At 45.0% G+C, this 18762-nt stretch overlaps 1 protein-coding gene across 47 annotated transcripts in view; it reads right to left on the minus strand.

Annotated features, from left to right (window-relative positions):
* Nucleotides 1-18762, minus strand: part of JADE1 (jade family PHD finger 1) — a 146818-nt gene that overhangs the window by 29162 nt on the left and 98894 nt on the right. For 8 of the 47 annotated variants that reach the window (XM_086890494.1, XM_086890496.1, XM_086890506.1 and 5 more), the window contains one exon: nucleotides 3984-4061. In XM_086890494.1, coding sequence (XP_086746620.1) covers nucleotides 3984-4035 — 52 coding nt within the window. In that variant the 5' untranslated portion in view covers nucleotides 4036-4061. The other 39 variants (XM_086890501.1, XM_086890482.1, XM_086890468.1 and 36 more) reach the window with 35 other exon arrangements.

Raw genomic sequence — 18762 nt, forward strand, 5'->3', positions numbered from 1 at the left:
AGCTTCAGTATCTCACATTTAATTAGAGACCCCGAACCATAAACAGAAGGTTTAGCAAGACAGGAGCAAGCTGAAAGGCAGTGTAACAAAATTTGCTTAAAAGCTATCAAAATGCTCACCAGCCACCAGAAAACAGGAGAGTAATGGATGTGAGGTAAACATTACTGATTTCCTCGCTACAGGCTTTGAAGAATGCAGCATGTACATCACAAGGCTTTTATGATGGGCCTAGTTAATATGAATGCCCATTATAGTTGCTGTACTACACTATCCTGAAGGCCACAGAAACAAACAAGCTCTGCCAGGTGACCAATGTAGAAAAGCTTTCAGGAGAAAACACTCACAAGCACTTCTCCAAGCCTCTCTCAACACCATTCCTCTGTATTTAGACAAAAGTTCAGAATCCAGAGCAATGCTTGCAGTCATTTTTCATTCAATTATATTTCACGGATAAGATGTTCAAAAGTGACCTCTAATTTCAGAAAATGAAATCCCTCAGAACATGTTCGGATATCCAGGGACTACTTGCAGAACTGCCAGGCAAAACTGGCACTGACACCTCTTGCCCAGTGCTTCAAATATGCTATTTTGGCTTTGTGTTGAAATGAGGATTTAGAATTTTGATTCTAAGGGGACACAGCTTAACAATTTCCAGTACTTAGGTTGAAGTACATGAAATAAATACTTCTGGGAGCTTAGCTTTAGGAAAAGAATCAAGTCTCAGGGCAGAGAAGAAGTGATGAAGAAAGCAAGGGTGCTGACTTTAAGCTGCAAGGCTTTAAAATACTGCAATAAACACATAACCACCCACACTAAAATATCTTACATGAGTCAGTAAATACATGTATATACTCTAGGACTGCAGCCATGTTGTTAAGCTTTCTTTTTCGCTGTATTTTTCCCCTAAATGAAAGCCATTCTCCCTTCTTTCATCTCACAAAATGAGAGCACCTTTTTCTCCCTCTGAAGAACTACTGTATCTCCAGAATAATGTATTTTTAGCACTTTGGCATAAGCTTTGTTTCCTTGTGACTACCAAGGAAACTGATTCAGTTCAGTGATCCAATGAAAAACAACTTTTCTTTTTTTTTTTTTTTTAATAAATTCCATTATTAGTGGCATCGTTGCTATTACATTCCAAATATTCAGGTTCCTTAGCTCAAGAGAATACAATGTAGGTTTTTTTTAATGCCAAAATATTTCCCAGGTTGCAAAAGCCTACATGCTGGAGCCTACCCCAAAATAAGAGCATCATTCAGGTTACCCCAATGACATTTACTCAGTGACCCTCATGGTGAACCTGAGATGCCTGGTCACAGTCTAGTAAAGCACGGTGTGCAAACTCAGCTGCAGAACTGCAGCAGCTCGAGGCACAATCCTCATTTGTAGGGTGAGAGAGAAGAAGGCTGAGCCCTAAGCTCAAAGACCATAGAGCTCACAATGATGCAACAAGTCCACTGGAGGACCAAGAGGCTGAAAGGGAAGCAGGTGTTTGCAACAGGATTCCAACTAGGTGTTGATTAAAATTTCAACTTTTCAATTAGAAGATGTCAGTTTGAAACGCCCAGAATAGTCAAATGTAATTGTTGTCAGCCTCTGGAAACTCTGAGAAGGAAAAACAGCTAGTGAAAAACTTGAAGCCTTCAATACATACCACAAAAACTCAATAGAAATTTTTATATGTTTTGTGGGGAAACTTGCTTACCCTTCTAAGACTACTTAAGTACAGTGGATCAGAGATGCTACTGACAAAATAAGAATAGAGGAAGAAATATAGTGAAGAGTAATCAGCAATTCTACTAAAGGCAAGAGAGATCCTGTGAAGGTGAAACCTGTAAGGGGACACCCTTGACATTCAAACACAGTTGCAAGAAACCACTGGTATCTCCTGTAACAGGAAAAGTGGAAAGTCATTCTAAGCTAAGTCAGTCATTCTTTTCAGGGAAGTCTGAATGACAAAAAGCCTTGGAAGTGCTGATCCCACATTCAGTGTTACCTGGGCTTCTGATTAGTAACACTTGATCCTTCTGAACATGCATATAGAATGAATATGCAGGAACCTGTACATGAATTCACTCAGTAACAAGAGGCAAAAACAAAAAAAACCCACAAACCATAATCAAGAAAAAAACAAGTGTAATGCAAAGAAAGTCATATATATTTGAAATAATACTTGAAAACACTTCTAAAATTTCACTATCTTTGCCATGCAATTTATTCAGAAAAGTTATTTGCAATAACCAGGCTTTAAAATAGACAGATCATAAAAGGGCAAGAGGTTTCCTTTTCTTTTCCAAACTCATTTTCTTATATCATGATGTATGGAACAGATTTTGTGGAAAATATAATTTACTAAGTTGATAACTCTGTTCCAAATAGTCATACATCAAATAGCATTACAAACAAATGCTGTAATAGGCAACAGGTCAGGCAATTGTATCTATTTCAGAACTTCAATTCCAGGATTAACTGCTTCATATTTTATTTGGTAAAAGCTGTTACAGAAGGCACATGAAGAGATCAAAGGCTTAAAAAAAAAACAGCTAAGAGAGTGAAAATAAAGACTATTATTAATATGAAACACTATTTTATAAAGTTGCTAGGAAATGAAAAAAGGGTGAAGCTAAATTCTAATGGAAGACATGTTTGCTACTACTTGTTTATCTTACAAATAAAAACACACCTTTGTTTCTGGGAAGTATGTCTCACCTTTAAGGAAATACACTCACTTCAATTTTAATAACCTCAACTTAACTTCCAACCAATAAAAACATGTCTGATTTGTTTGGGGCTTTTTCTTCCAAAACCCCCCAGCTGCAGGTAGCTCTCCAAAACCAAGCCAAATTCCTCACCTCTAACAGATTTTGCTCAATCCTTATTTGGATTAACCTCTAATCAGCCTGCTAGTTCTTACCTTCTCTAATCCTTTCACCTTTACTACTTCATTTCAGCAACAGTTTGCCTAGGGTTGTTTAAAGAGGCAGCTTTGGCCATACCTGAGCAGATTCCCAGGCAGCACAGACACACCTAAGAAATGCATGCAGGTGAAGCAGTCACCTACGTGGAGCCAGACTGTACCACAGAGATAAGTTCTCAGAGTGAAGCTCTCAAAAGCACCTAGGAAACCACCCCAACCATTTTCAGAGTGAAATTCTACAAAAAGACCCCAGATTTGAAGATGTGCATCCAGCTAGACCAAATCAAAACCACAAAAACCTCTCTGACAACTGGCTAAGCTGCAGTATTGTCAAATGCAATCTACTTGCTCTTTTGGGCAAAGAGAACACCTTGGCACATTCCCCAAAGTGGTATTTTGTCTCTCCCCCCAACCCCTTCTTATTTCCGCTTAAATGAAAGATTATCAGTCACTAGAATCCAAACACAAGACAGAGAGATACCAACCACAGTGTGTGCTAGTTACATCAGTACAGATACAGTTAAAAACTGTAAACAGCTTCTGTACCCAAATTAGTGATTTGCTCAATTCAAATTCTTGCAAGCAATTCCTCAAAGAAAATCTTCAAATGCAGTGAGGAACAACTTTTATGCTCTGTTAATCTTTCCTCCTTAAGCTTGAAGCACTATGATTCCCCACTTCAAGAGGGTATGAGAAGACTGTAGCAAATTCAAAATCCTTATGCAAACTTCTATGGGCAATGTCAGCAGAAGTCTCCATGCTCACTCTGTCATTATAATGATAAATTATGCTGCTGGCCAAGATTTCAAAGATGACCACTGACTTTTTGCTCTTGTTTTATCTTATTCACTAAAACTGCATGTCAGTTTAAGGGTGGGGGGGGATCCTGGATCTATTCTCCACCTGTGCTCAGAATGACTTAGTTCAAAACTAGATCCTTACAACACACATTTCATTCATTACCAGTTCAACCAATATGCAAGATGCCTGTGGCACATGAAACACTGCATTAGAACACGTTTTCCAACTCATAACCTCCTGCACTCTACAACAAAGGAGCACTTACTGCCATTGTCGTCAGAGTCCTCACTGCTGCTAGGAAGCCGATGTCGTTTCATGATCTCCCCGGGAAACAGCAGGCAGCCTGGGAAGCAATGAGACAGCACTTAACCCCAGGTAATAACACAGTCATCAACTTGTGCTTCTGATGGCATGCGAGCATTTACAGCACACAAAGGAAAACAAACAACTCCAGCTGCAGCTGAAATATGAACAGTGAACCTCTCAAGGATGCTTAATTACGCTGTTATCATATGAGCAGGTGAACAACACTGGAGAGTGGCAATGACAATCCCACCAATGCTCTCCCCACACCAAAACCACCGTGTTTTGTCCTGAGAGGTGTAAAAATCACTAAATATCCGCAGCCAATGTGCTTAACTTCCCCTGCTTATTCTGACACTAGATTTGCAATACAATAACGTTTTTACTGCTTGTGTAAATATTTACTTTGGCTAATATATTTTTGGAGCAATTTTATTCCTGTTTAAAGTGCCAGATTTACGAAATCGGAGATTAAAGTCATCCAGTTAGACATAAAAAAATGAAACATCAGCAGTAGCAAGCCCAGTTTTCCCAGATTAACTAAACATGCATCATCTATGCCCTGGAAAGCACCACCCTCTGAGATGAGAGAGGTACTTCCTCCTGAAGGCACATTTCTAGCGCCATGCCTACAACCCTAACTGTTCCTTGGGAGTAAGATTATTCAGATGATTATTCAGAGGTTCCTCCAAACTGCCAGATTTCTACCAATACCAAATTCATGGACGCATGGGCTTGTGATAAAAAGGCCAAAAAATTCCAAGTCCTTTTAACTGCTATTCTCAGGGCACTGACATTTTCATGTGTATTCCCTGTGGAATGAAACCAAATTCAGAAAAAAAAAAAAAAAAAAAAGGAACTGTAAATAGCTACTCAGTACTTACATGTAAAAAGCTATTAAAAAGTGCAAGTTGAAGAGCAGAAAAAAAACATGACAAGTCCAGAAAGGCATATCCACCATAAGATAAACTGACAAGGACTCTAGATGCACATCAAAACCCCTGAGTCTTCGCTTACCACATATCAATTGTGATATCAACAAAGTCTGGGCACTCTGCTGCAAATCCCTCACACCTACCTTCTGCACACAGATTTGGAGATCAGGTGCCAAAATATTCTTTTGCTTCTAGCTAAATGCAGAAAATCTAACCTTATTTCCATGTGAGTTCGGACTTCCTCAAAACCTCTCAACAAAACTCTTTCCATTGATCCTTCGTGTAAGAATTAACTGCTTCAACTTTGTTCAGTGAGAACAGGGCTCACTGTAAGAAATTCAGTAATGCCTTCAACTCTTATAAGACTGATTCCCAAAATAAGAAAACCCAAAAAGCCTAACAAAGCCTGGCACTATTTACAAGAGAGCACAAAAATATCTGCTCTTCCCAAAGTGATTCATATATAAAGAAATTAGCATTTTTGAAAGAATTCATTTTGTCACCGCTAGCAAGTTACAAGCAACTGAACCTGAGATCTATTTTACACTTCCAGAGAACTTAATACAGTTCTAAGAGCATGAGCATTGCAGGCTTGCCTCCTTTTTCATATTATATGTGCAAACAGAGTTGGGGGGAAGCCTCCCTCCCACACAGACTGGCTTTTCAGAGCAGGATTTAATACACCCGTCACTGAAACATGTAACAGTTTTGAACTGCAAATTTTGCTCACTAAAGAGAAGCTGAATGGTTCACCTCACCAAGACCTTTTGTCACCATTCCATAGAGTAAGAGTTCACATACAGTGTCTGATACCAGAGAATAAAGAATCATCAATGGCAGCCTCTCACAGAGCCAGAAGAATTCTCTCCAAAAATTGCTTTGAAGCAGGCCAGAACTTTGTGTGTATGGGAGACAGAAATGCTGCCAGTGGATAAATACACAGACCAGCCAGGACCATCAAAACCCACTGAATACAGATCTGGTAGAAATGCAGGAGATCCAGAGCCAAGTTCCTATACAGTCACTTAGAAAGACAGAAAGCAAACATTCCGATTCAAAACAAGCTAAGACAAAACTGAAAAATCAATTTGCTCTTACAAGGCCAAACTAGGGGGATGAGTATCTATCTGTAAGGTAATTCTTCTATTAGTTCACATATTAATAATAGCAATGTAAAAGAAGATATTAATTTAGCAAAAATCTCCCATAAACAAAGTAAAGAAAATTTGGAAGGAAATACAGGAAAATTGCCCTATCTCAGAAGTGTAATTTGTATATTCCTGGTCAAAATTCTCACTTCCTGGTTTATTTCCCACATGGTCTGAAAAGCATAATACACTGTTAAGCAAAATAACAGAATGTAAGTACACTAAGACACACCTGTGAACTTGTAGCAAGCAAGAAAATTTGGAATTCTGCTCCTTCACATCTTTTCAGAAAAGCGTATTTTGAGTTGACTTTCTTCTAACATACTTTCTGCAAATGCAAAAAAATAAGGAAAGAGATGGAACCTTCTTCCTCCCACCACATGTCTTTAAAAACACAAACTGAACATCTCCTTTTTGGTTGCTGTTCAAAGGAAAGAGTGGTAATCACATGTCCCAGTTTAAGCACTCTCCAGAGGTTTTTCAGGAAATAAGCCAGAGCAGAAGCCACTGTCCTGAGTACAGGGTATAGATAAGGCACCTAATTTCCCTGTCCACTCTAGTCAGGCATCTGAAGTTGGCCACTCTGAAAAACCTGTGTTCTCAATTGTAACATTAAAAGAAATTTGATGAAGCTCCTGTGAAATTGTTTGATAGATCCATGCAGAAAAAAAAATGAAAGAGTTAAAACTCGGAGATCTCATTTTCCCATCTTTGAACCTAATCTGAGTTTACAGGGAGCTAAATACCAGATGAAAAAACAGCATTTGGCTTCTTAGAGCAAGACTCAAACCCCTTAAGATTAACCCCCTGGAATTTTTGTCATTAGAAGAACAGCTTTTTTCAACCTCTAAAATCATTTTAAACTGCTCCCAACAGATGTTCATATCCACAGCCCAGAACACATGTTCTAGAGATAACACTGGAACAGCTAATAAGGCTTAAAACCACACACATTGAAATGCTTTTGGTTTAAGGGTATCACAGTGCCTCTGCCTCAAAGGGTACTGGTTTCTGTCAGGTGGTGGGTGACTCAAAGTCACACAAGAAACACGTTAAGAAGTGCACATTAAAAATAAACTTGGGTTATGGATAGTGATAGTTTTATGCAGACTGATACTGCACGTTTTTCCCGTTCCAGCAGGCATACACTGCAACCACTGTAAGCAAAGAGACTTCACATGTAAGCATAAAAACGGTAAAACATTTGAGGCCAGTTTTAATTTAATACCAGGAGTAAAAGCTATGCACCCCAGCCTGCAACACTTGCAGGGCAGGAAGAGACACCCAGATGACTGAACTCAATTCCCAAGTGCGTGCAAACACGTAATTGCTGCCCAGCCCCGAAGTTTCCACAAAACATCCACTGCACCCACACATGCCACAGAATGACCTCCCAAACCCCTTCGCAGAACCAGCAGTGCTCTGAAGCAAGGACACAGGCAGCCAAGCAGTGCTCCTGAGTGAACCCTGGATCTCCTATCAAACATTTCTACAACTGTTTTTCCCAAATTCTTACACCAGCCCCAAAAGTGTGTTTGCCCAACATCCTGTTTGTTCACCTGAAGAGAAAGGCCAGCGCTTCAAAAGCTGCTGCAGAGTCCAACTACCCTAAGCTAACAAAGGCTGCATCACCAAGCCACACTCTCTATCAGTTTTCAGTGACTCCTGTGAATTCTTAATAACTCAGCAACCTTTGTAGATAAACTTTCAGTTTCTTTTCCTCCAAAGAGGAAAGACCATTGTTTCTTTTTGTTAAAACCATCCTTTCAGAAATCAGTCAGACCAACACACAGCATGCTGATCCTGTCTTCTCCTGAGCATGCCAGTATAACATTTAGCCATTTATTGGGAAGGAACCAAACTGGGCTGAGACTAATGCCAGCCTTCAGCCAAGCACAGCTTTCGAGAAACAGCCACAACTCTGCTGGCAATGTTACTCCAATTTCACGGGCAGCAAAGCATCCAAGAGCACTTCATGCATTCACATCACCATGATAAATGGCACAAATGGGACAGAGACCATGCCTTTTTAGTCCCCAGTCACCCTCAGATGAGCTAGCCACACCAGGGCAGCACCGGTGAAAGCAAGCACACCTTGCAACACGTGCCACTGTGCTGCTCCGGAGGCTGAAGGTGCTGCTCTGTTTTACAGCAAGACGTCACCAAGTCACTTTTCCATCCTTTTTAATTGTGCTTGTTCTGAAAGTTAAGCTCTGGGTTTTACTCACTGGTTAGATACAAACTTTAAACGTAAGAATGTGATTCTGAACTTCAGTGGTGGATTTGATGAAATTGTTTTTGAAGGCAAAATCTACACCACCTGAAACTGGCTTCTGTATTTTAGAGAGCGTGGGAAGTCTTTTCTCAAAATACTTGCAAATGCTGTGCAAATGAAATGACTAGACAAGAATCCAATATAATCAATGTCAGGCCACACAATAGCATTTGAATTTACATATCCTTGCGGAGCTGAGCAACAAACACCTAAATCTATACAAATAACTAGATGCAGGTAGGCACTGTCCACTTCCCAGTATTTGATGACAGATGCAGTGCAATGGGTTACACTCAGGAACCTGACACAGTACAGCAAATTCACTAATTTTAGCAGCATGCATTACCATGCTACTCCACCCTTACCTCTCCGAGAGATAAATTACCAAAAAAACCCAAAGACCCCACAGGACAGTGATGTCGAGACCCTTCCTTTTTTCTCCCACACTGGAGTCCCAGAAGTTGCACTGGTATGAGCATAAAAAATGCAAAGAGCAGAAATCCAGACACTACCCCGTGAAACTGGGACAACAGCATGCAAACACATGCACCCATGTGCCACACACCACGTGCACAGTTAAGGACCCCACATAGTTCTTCATGCAGTTTGACCTCAAGTAGAGAGGCAATCAAAGAGAAAGATGTAAAGTGTGTCAGTCCTTGTTATGCAAATAGCTAAACAGAACCAGATTGTAAAAAAAAAATTATACATGGAAAAATTTACATCCTCAGGTCAAAGGTTTTCCACAGCACAATTCTTACTGAAGTATTTTCAAGGGCTGCATAAACCCCTGGGTAAAAGAGTGTATAATTCAAACTCTGACAGACAATTAACTGTAACCATGTTAACGGGTGTCACTATAACAAACTGCACTGAACAGCTGCAGAGACAGAATGGGAAGAAAGCAGAGTTATGACAGATGTACACCCTGAAGACAAACTGAAAAACTGGCTTCTCCTGAAAGTAACCCACTAACTGCGATGAAACGAAGACCTAATTATCTCTAGTACACAAGAAATTGCTTCAGAACACCTATTGTACAAATGGAAGTGAAGTGTGACACAGCTTAATAAAATGGATAGAAGATGGAGACATTTGGCTTCTCCTACTGGGCTCTTTTTAAATAGCTTATTTATAACACCACCCCTTCTTCACTGACACCTGACATCTCAAGAAGCCTTTTTGATACTACTGTAGACCTAAACAAAAAAAGAAACCACATCAGAAATAAGCTGTATTACTAAAATCCACCTAAAACTTTAAAATACCATAAAAGCTTTCACAGCAACATTTTATAGTCACAAGGATAGAAGGAGAGTTCTGAAATGAAATATTCACCAAGGGAAATATAGGTTGGATATTGGGAAGAAGTTTTTTACAGAAAGGGTGATAAAGTATTGGATGGTCTGTCCAGGGAGGTGGTGGAGTCACCACCACTGGATGTGTTTCGAAAAAGACTGATGTGGTACTTGGTGCCATGGTTTAGTTCAGGTGGCAGGGCTGGGTTGGACACGATGATGTTGGAGGTCTCTTCCAACCTAGCCATTCTGTGATTACAGTATTACGTAGCACTGTCCACAGTGCAAAGAGTCACAGACCTTAAATCCTCCAAGTCTCACAAAACAAACAAGCACTTGGCCAAACAATTTGATATTTCTATTAAATTCAGCACACCTATTCAAAATTTCACTAGACAAGAGAGAAGCACAATTTGGCTGTATCAACCCAACACTTCTCAGGTGGTCATTTATGCACTTGTGCAAGGCAGCTCATAATGTTAACTTACTACCTGAGCAGTGGCAGCAAATGATTCCCAAGCTGTGGGAGTCAGTGGAACTGACCATCCAAAACCTTGGAACAGTGGGCTCCATGAATTAATGCAACCCAAGCTGCACCCACTGCAGTTCATCTCTTCTAGCTAGGAAATGGTACCAGCCTGGTCATCTCCAGCTGAAAACAGGAGCATGAAGCAGCAGTACTAACCACATGGAGAAAACATTTGGTGAAACACTGGAAGTTTCTTTTTTCACTAGGTTCTGTGAATTGGGAATGAAACCAGAGAAGCTGGAAGGGAAATCTGCAGCTGTGAGAGGAAAGAGGAGTTTATTATTATTATTTTATTTTAAACATATGTATTAAACATAGCTCAAAAGCAGGGAGCAAGTGGTATCTGAAGCCAGAGGGAAAATCCTGCCACTAAAACATACAATCCTTGCTGTTTCAACAATATCCCACTGAGTGTGAGAAACCTCTAGAAATAGAATCATAACAAGCATATTTTGGCATAACTTTTATGAAGGCTTTTGGTTTGCAAGTGTGGGCAGCTTATGACTTAGTTCAAAGACAGCACCTGTTTAAAAAGGAAATTATTCCAAATAACAGCTAAATCTTTCTCTAAAAAAAAATGGGGCTGGCATAAAAGCATCTTCAGCCTTTGACATTAAAACGTCAACTAAAATACGTTGCTAAATCCTACTGGAATTTGTAATACTCCCTCACAGCTACGTGCGCCCACTCAGACCGTGTCACCCAGGGCCTGTTTTACTTGGGCTGACAGATCTCGGGATGCCCCGGCTCTCACCTGCGGGCGAGCCTAATCAACTTCCTCAGAACAAGGCGATCAGCTGAGGAGCTGGAGAGAGCCGGGAGGAGAAGTTGGCCGGCGGCGGGCGCTGCTCGCAGGTGCGCTGAGCCCCGGCCGCCCCGCCGCGCCCACGGCTGCGGGATCCGCGCCACCTCCCCGCAGGGCGAGAGCCGAGGCCGCGGGAGTGCCTTCCAGAGCGGCATTCCCGCCGACCGCCGGCTCCAGCCCGGCCGGGTGCCGCTCCGGCCGCCTCTCCCCCTCCTCCCGCAGCGATCCCATCTCGGCTCCGGCCCCGGAGCCGCCAGGGCACGGCCAGCTGAGGTCACGGAGCGGCCTCCCGGCCCGGGCGCCGCCGGGCTCCACCGCCCCCGCGGGGGTGGCACCTTCCCGGCCAGCAGCACGGCCGCCGGCTTCCACGAGAAGCAGCCCGGCTCGCCCCCTCCTTCCCCTCCCTCCCGGCTCCCGCTCCTCCCCGCCGCCGGCCGCACCAATCCGCTCGGCCACGGCTGCAAATCAAACTTGGTGCCCCCGGCTCCGCCGCCTCTCCCTCCAAGCCCTGTCACTGCCGAAAACGGCCACGGCACCTTCCCTGCCCGCCCCCGGGGCCACGCTGCCACGGAGGGGGTGGACGGGACGGCGGATCGAGCGGCAGCTCGGAGACGAGCTCATTTTCTGTGTCCGTCTCTCCTCCCACTCCCAGACAGTTCTGGAAACTGTGTTATCACCTCTTGTCACAGGAAACCAACCAGCAGGCGGTGCAAACAAACAAACACCCTGTGCCTCCACCCTTCCCAAAATCATCCTATCGGGAACGAACGGGCGGGCGCGAACGGGAAAGGAAAAGCAAATAAATAAAAAAAAAATCCACAAATAAAACCAAAACAACAAAACAACACCCCCACCCACCCAAAAAAAAAAAAATTAAAAAAAAAAAAAAAAAAAACAACACAACACCCAAACACCACCAAAATTCTCCTGGGAGCAGGCGACTACGCGAGCCCAGGGCCGGGCAGGGTGGCTTTGTCTAGCAGGAACAAGTGGAATGATGGCTGGAGCCGCACTCACCTCCCCAGGGAGAGCGGCCCGTTACACAGAAATGCCGCAGCCCCGCTCCGTCCCGCCCGCCGGGGCAAGAGCCAAATCGCGGAGCTGCCCCGACCGCCGCCCGAGCAAGTCGGGGCGTCCGCCGCCGCTCCCCCTGTGATGTTCCGTTCGCGCCCCGACACCGCCGGCCGCCTCTCCGCTCCCTCGCCCGCAAACTCCGGCCCGGCCAGGCGGATTCGCCCCTCGGCCTGCGCCGGGCACGGGCGGCGGGAGGGGGCCCGGCCCCCCCCGCGTCCTGCCCAAGTTCGCTGCGCGCCCCCCGCTCGGCTCCCGCGTCACCTCCCGCAGCCGGGGCGGGGGCCGGGCGCGGCGGGGTCGCCGTGCACCTGCCGGCCGCTGCCCCGAGGCCGCCCCGCGCCCCGGAGGGGCCGGGCAGCGCCGCACGCATTTCCCCGCCTTTTCCCACTCTCAAACACGTGCACTTCGGGGCTCGGGCAAGTTGTTCTCCGGCAGGAGACACCCTCCCGCCTGGGGGGACAGGGCCAGCTCTGACAGCCCGGCGCTCCGCGCCTCCAGCGGAGCACCCACCGGCGCCCATCAAGCGGGCGGCTGACCGGCTGCGGCTCTCCCGCTCCGAAAGGCAACTTCTGTTCCATTTCACCGATGAGCAGCTTGTATGCTTTCCAAGCATTTTTTTTTTTTTTTTTTCCCCCCCCAAGCCAAATCCAAGTGCGACTGGGGGGGGGGGGGGGGAGTTAAAGGTGGGGGGGAACAAAGCTGCTCCTGCACGCCGAACCTCCTCTCCCACGCACACCGCTTCTCGCCCGCGGCCAGAGGCGACGGGTCTCGTGGGCATCTGGGTAACACGGTGACACACAGTGGCCATGACTCTCCCCCACCCCCTTCCTACACATCAGTATCCGAGCAGGACTTGCGCTCTGCCATTGCCATCTGGCTACCAAGTTGCTCCAACGCTTCCTACTTTCCGCGGCGGGCGATACCCGGCGCTGCCCCCGCGGCGCAGCCTGCAGCTCCGCCTGGGGCGCAGGGCCGGCGGCACGGCACGGCACGGCACGGCACGGCACGGCACGGCACGGCACGGCACGGCACGGCACGGCACCGACACCGACACCGACACCGACACCGACACCGACACCGGCGGCTCACTTGGCCGCTGCACCCGGGGAGCTGCGCGGTCCCCGCTTGCCCGCAGCGGAACAAAAAAAGGGAGCCGGCACCGGCCGGTCTGGCCGGACGGCAGCGCTGCCTCCCCTCCCGCCTCCGCCCGCCACAGCCCCGCACAAGTTGCTTGTGGGATAGCGGAGCCGCAACTCGGCCGCCTCCCCTCGCCCCGTACCGAGCGGCGCGGCTCTTGGCGCCATGTTAATGACGTACTATCTTATTTCCACTAGGCAGCGACCTTCGGCACGAAACTGCTCTCCCGCCGCCTCCGGAGCGACGAGCAAACCCCATCAAATATGGCTGTGCTGGCGGCTCGCTGGCTGGCGCTGCGGCGGGCACGGTTACCTGCTGGCGGCGGCGAGGGCGGGCGGCGCGGCCGGGCTCCCCCTGCGCCGAGGGCTCGGGGCCGCCGCATGAGTTCGGCGCGGCGCCGGGCAGCGGGCACGGAGAGCGGCTCGCTGCGCCACACACACACACACACACACACACACACACACACACGCACTCACTCTCTCACACACACACACACACACACACAGATTCCCTCTGACTGACGTTTGTACTTGTTATGGAGGAAGGACTCCGTGAATCAAACTCGTTTCTGGGTCACTGCTGCCACAGGGGGGAGCTGCTTTAATCCCCTGCCAAAACTGGAAGGCGAGGCAAGGGGGGAGAAATAATAATAATAATAATACTAATAATGCAGCGGCGGGGTGGGGAGGCGGCGGCGCGGCCCCCGGGGTGCCGCCGTTAACTCTTGGCGGGCCCGGCCGCACCGCGCGGGGCTCCCGCCGCCCCTCGCCGCCGGAGCCCCCGGGGGAGCGCGGCCGCCCGCCCGCCTCCCGCCGCCTCCCGCTGCTGTTCCAGCGGGCTGCAAAATGCAGATGGGAGGCAACGCCGTGCGGCTGGCAGCTGGGAAATGATACGTGTCTGCGCCCGCATCCCGCCCGCGGCACTGCTGGCCTTACCCTGCAACCATTAACGCTTCTCTCCAAAAGATTTAAGGCGATTTCGCAAGCAGGAATTCTAGCGCTGCACTGGCTCCCCGTGCAGAACGCATGAGTCACTATTTGTCAAGCGGAGAAACTGAGGGTACCAAGAGTTAAACGCTGTGGCCACATGCGTAGCGCATAATTGCCGGGGCAAGAATAAAACTGCACGCTCCCTATTCTCAGCCCCCAGCGTTATCCCTCTGGCTCGTTAACTTTGATACTTCTCAAAGACTAGAAAGAGCCAACACAATCTGCGGTTCAGTTCACATCTCTCTAGCAGGAGAGGAAATTATCTTAAATTGGCACCAAATGACATACTAAACTTCCCATTACCTAAAAAGCGTGTTTGAATGCAGATTTCCTTATTTTTCCACATAAATCGCTTTACCTCGCGCCATACACCTGTGCTCCCTGAGTGAAAAACTCGCCCATTTGAGCAGAATTCCTGAGCAGATATAGTCTGAGGTAATAAACACCACAGAGAAGATTCAGCATAAGCTCAGACACAGAATTAAGGCGATCTGTGCAAAGTAATCCCCATAGTATGCAAATACAAATTAATGCAGCCTCCACAGCGATATCAGTCTGCCAAAGAATCGCACCTTAATTCTTAGTTCAGCAGAGGAATTGGGTCGTTTACTCATCTGTGCAAACCGAGTCATTCATTCTGCCGTCTCCCCCACCCACCCACCCAAAAAATGAAACGCTGTGCACATTGAATCCGCGCATCCCAAAAAGTTGTACTTTACTACAAAAACATCCTTCCCCCCGCGCCCCCCACCCCACCCCACCCCCCGGAGATATTCTTTCACTTTGAAAATCAGACAGTCGTGGTTTTATTCACAGAACACCCTGAAGCACCTTCAGGTTTTTAGAGCCTAAGACTTTGATTCCCTTGTTTTCTGCTACATGAAAATACAAAAAGGCAGACATTCCTCACTTTTTTCCCACACTTGCCTCGGCATCCAGACCTGTAAAGATACCTGTTGGCATAGCTTTCTGTACATCAGCAGCCTAATTAGGAACATCCACAATGATCCATGCAACACACCCCATCATAGTACCTGATAATTATAATAAACTTACTGACACACCCCTGTCACCTTACCCCTGAACTTCCAGGGGTGTTAATTTTCAATACTGACTGGAGACTTAGTTGTTCTGTATTTTCTAAATAGCATATACCTGTTGCTGTGCCGTGCTATAAACCCCAGAACAGAATAGGTCAGAGTTTTTCTCCTCAGTGGTCTGCAGGAGCTCAGGGATTACTTCTCACAAGTTGATAAAAAGTAATCACAGTTAGCAAAGCTACTGTCAATTGGCATTTACTACATAGAGGTAGGCACTTCTACTGGCTCAATATGATGATTTTTCTTCTAAATAATTTTAAATAATATTCTCTATTGTAAAATATGGAAGAATCGCAAGAAATGCTGTTTGTTCCACTGTCCTGAATTCTTTCCAAGAACTTCAGAACAAGCTTCTGAGAAGAGCTTAAATATGAATGGGCTCTAATTTCTCAAGAGGAATGACAGAAACTTTCCTGTCTCAAGCTCCTTGGATTTGAGGCAGTGTTTTTGTTTTCATGTGATTAGTTTTCCTTTGCATATATAGCCAAGTTTATATTACACCTTGTATTTTAGGAAACATTTCTCTTGGAAGCCATGTGAGGCCGTACATTTAAGATAACATGGTTGTTTTCACATTTAAGGTAACATTAATGTTTTCATGGTACCATGAATGACGGGCTGTGTTTTTAAAAAGTACCAACTATCTCCATTACTGTAAAAAACACCCCAAATGTGAGTCCTCTCCTTGCTTCCACAAGCAGCTGGCCCAGTCTTTACAAGAAGGTAACACAACTGGAACAAAGATGCTGTTTTGTCTCTGAGTGTAGTGTATTCACAGAGACTCATCTGGAATAATACACTTCTGTGTTTTAAAAGGAAATATTAAAAAAAGAAACAAAAGGTCTAGGAGATGGAAGAATTATTTTGGAAGTGATTGGAAAACAAAAAAGGAAAGGTCACTGCTTCAGCACTACAGGTATGAAATTGCATACTAGTATAGCTATGGTCAAACAAGAGAGAGTAGTCTTCTGCTACCTGCACTGACTAAATGTCAAGGTGATGAGGAAAATTCTGCTCTAAGTAGAGTCAGTAGAAGTTCTGACATCAGCCTTTGTCTCTAATAGGTATTTACCCCCTCAGCAAAGCAGACACTTTGTTATAATAAATAACGTCATAAGTCTCTGTGCCTCTTTCACTTCTCTTTCTATGAGTGTTATCATTTATTCCAGGAACACTCAGAGAATATGTATCAGGCTTAGAGTTAGGCTTTGTGCTAGCACACCTAACTTCTTGTTCCCTCTCCAAGTTTCATCAGATATACTCACTCATATATTAAACTTCATTTTCATTTTTTTATTGTTTGATTACTTTCTTAATGTCTCTCTCTTGGAGTGGTAATATTTTAGCACATGCACAAATTCAAGGAAAGACTATGTGGCTTTTCAGCACTCTTTTCCACCCTTTTGTGGAAATCTGTTGCTGTAGCTGTGGCTAATAAAATCAATCCCTCCCTCCCTCCCTCCCTCCCTCCCTCCCTCCCTCCCTCCCTCCCTCCCTCCCTCCCTCCCTCCCTCCCTCCCTCCCTCCCTCCCTCCCTTCCTTCCTTCCCTCCTTCCCTCCTTCCCTCCTTCCCTCCTTTTTTTATTTTGATAATACTCCTTTTACTGTTGAAATCTTTTCCACTAATTCATGAAGTCCTCACACATGAAGGTGGAGCTAACAAAGCTGAATTTCTCTTCACTGTTAAATTTAGTCCAAGAGTATCACTTAAAACTGTTCTTTTGCTCTTTTGGCTCCAGCTCTCAGGAACTTCCATTTTCTCTTTTTTATTTTGAAGATTAGAAACTTGAGGAGAAGAACAGTACAGATCCAAATCAGCACTGTCAACACTAGATTGTACTTAAAGAGTGTTATTTTCCAGAGACCTTTCATATCTCCAGTGAGAGGTATTTTATAGAGCAGAGCCATAAGATCAATGCACAGTTGGGCCAGTTCCTTTCGAGGTCCATTTTGTCTCTAGCTGGTCTAATCACACAAGGGGGAAAAAAATTGACTCATGCATATGTAAATCTATACCACTGACAAGTTGCATAAGCGCAATATTTTTAACTCCTGCAGAAATAAAACTTACTGAGCACAGCTCCTGTATGGGCCATAGAGGAACACAGTTGTCACAGTTTTGTTCTACCCAAATATATAATTTACGGCCACATGGGACCTGACCACTTCACAAAATTATGCACAGGACCCCCCACTAATTGTCACTCTGGCTTTCTTGTCCTTCTCATTATCTACCAGTACCAAAATTTGGTGTGTCTGGATTAGGCAGGTCAGAAAGACTGAGTTCGGGTAGTAAATGATTGCCTTGGACTCTGAAGCTGAGGTTTACAGCTACCAGGATTGCTTGTGAGAGTGATTTGTTTATTCATAGGCCATACACCAGAGATGTGATTTCTCCTGTGCTCACAACCCTCATTCTTCTGGTTTATAGTTCCTTTGGCTTATTGAGATGAAGTCATGAGAGATCACTAACTGGGTGTATGGGACAGTACCCCAAGAAGGAAAAGCTGTGCCAGTGAAGGATGAAGATGGAAAGGGATGAAAATGAATCCTCAGAGATTAATTTTTTATTTAGCAGGCTTTCAGACTGGGCTTGCACACACAGTCCGGTGTACTCTTTTTAATGACAAAACTTGAGAAGTAGAGATTATAACACTAATTTTATCTATGGGTAGACAGGGGCATGCAAAGGTTATATCACTCACACAAGTCACATGTTAAGTCAGCATTAAAACCAAGAATAGAAACCTGAAGTAATGCCTCTCAGTCCAAGGTTTCTAATGATTAAACCATATCCTCTCCTTTGGCCTGGTCCACAGCACAGAACACAGTACAAAGTATACCTCCATGACATTTTGCACATAGCTATCTTAAAATGTTTTTGCAAGTCAGGCACAATCATCACATGGATATGCAATACTAACACTGTGCATTCATCTGAAAAGGAAGCAGGGGCAGGCATGCCCAATAGGTAAAATTAACTACATTCAAAAATCTAAAAGTATAGGTACTGGAATCACATGTTTCCAAATTATTGTAATTGAAAAGGGGAAGCTGAAAGGAACCAGAAGAACAAGAAACTCAATGGAACAACTGGAAACAGAATTGCAGGTCTGCAAGTTAAGCTGGATGAAGATGATGCATCACCTTTAAGGGAAATAACACAATTTTGTACATGATGAGAGAAGTAATTAGCAGCCCTAAGAGGTAATGCCCTAAGGATTATGAAAACCTCAGGCAAGTGAGAGTTTAGCAGCAACAGATCAAATCTCAGCTGAAGTATCTACACGTGCCTATCTGGCAGCTCATCAAGCAACATTACAACAGCTAATCTAAATGAACTTCAACATTAAATTGTGTTTGTGCAGGCAGAAATCATGTAGTGAAAGAAAGGTGCTGTGACAAGACTTGTGGAAGAGTTCTAAAGAAACTGATTACAGATTTTCTGATT

Source organism: Cyanistes caeruleus, chromosome 5, assembly GCF_971803275.1.
Source record: "Cyanistes caeruleus chromosome 5, bCyaCae1.hap1.1, whole genome shotgun sequence".
NCBI classification, from domain to species: Eukaryota; Metazoa; Chordata; class Aves; order Passeriformes; family Paridae; genus Cyanistes; species Cyanistes caeruleus.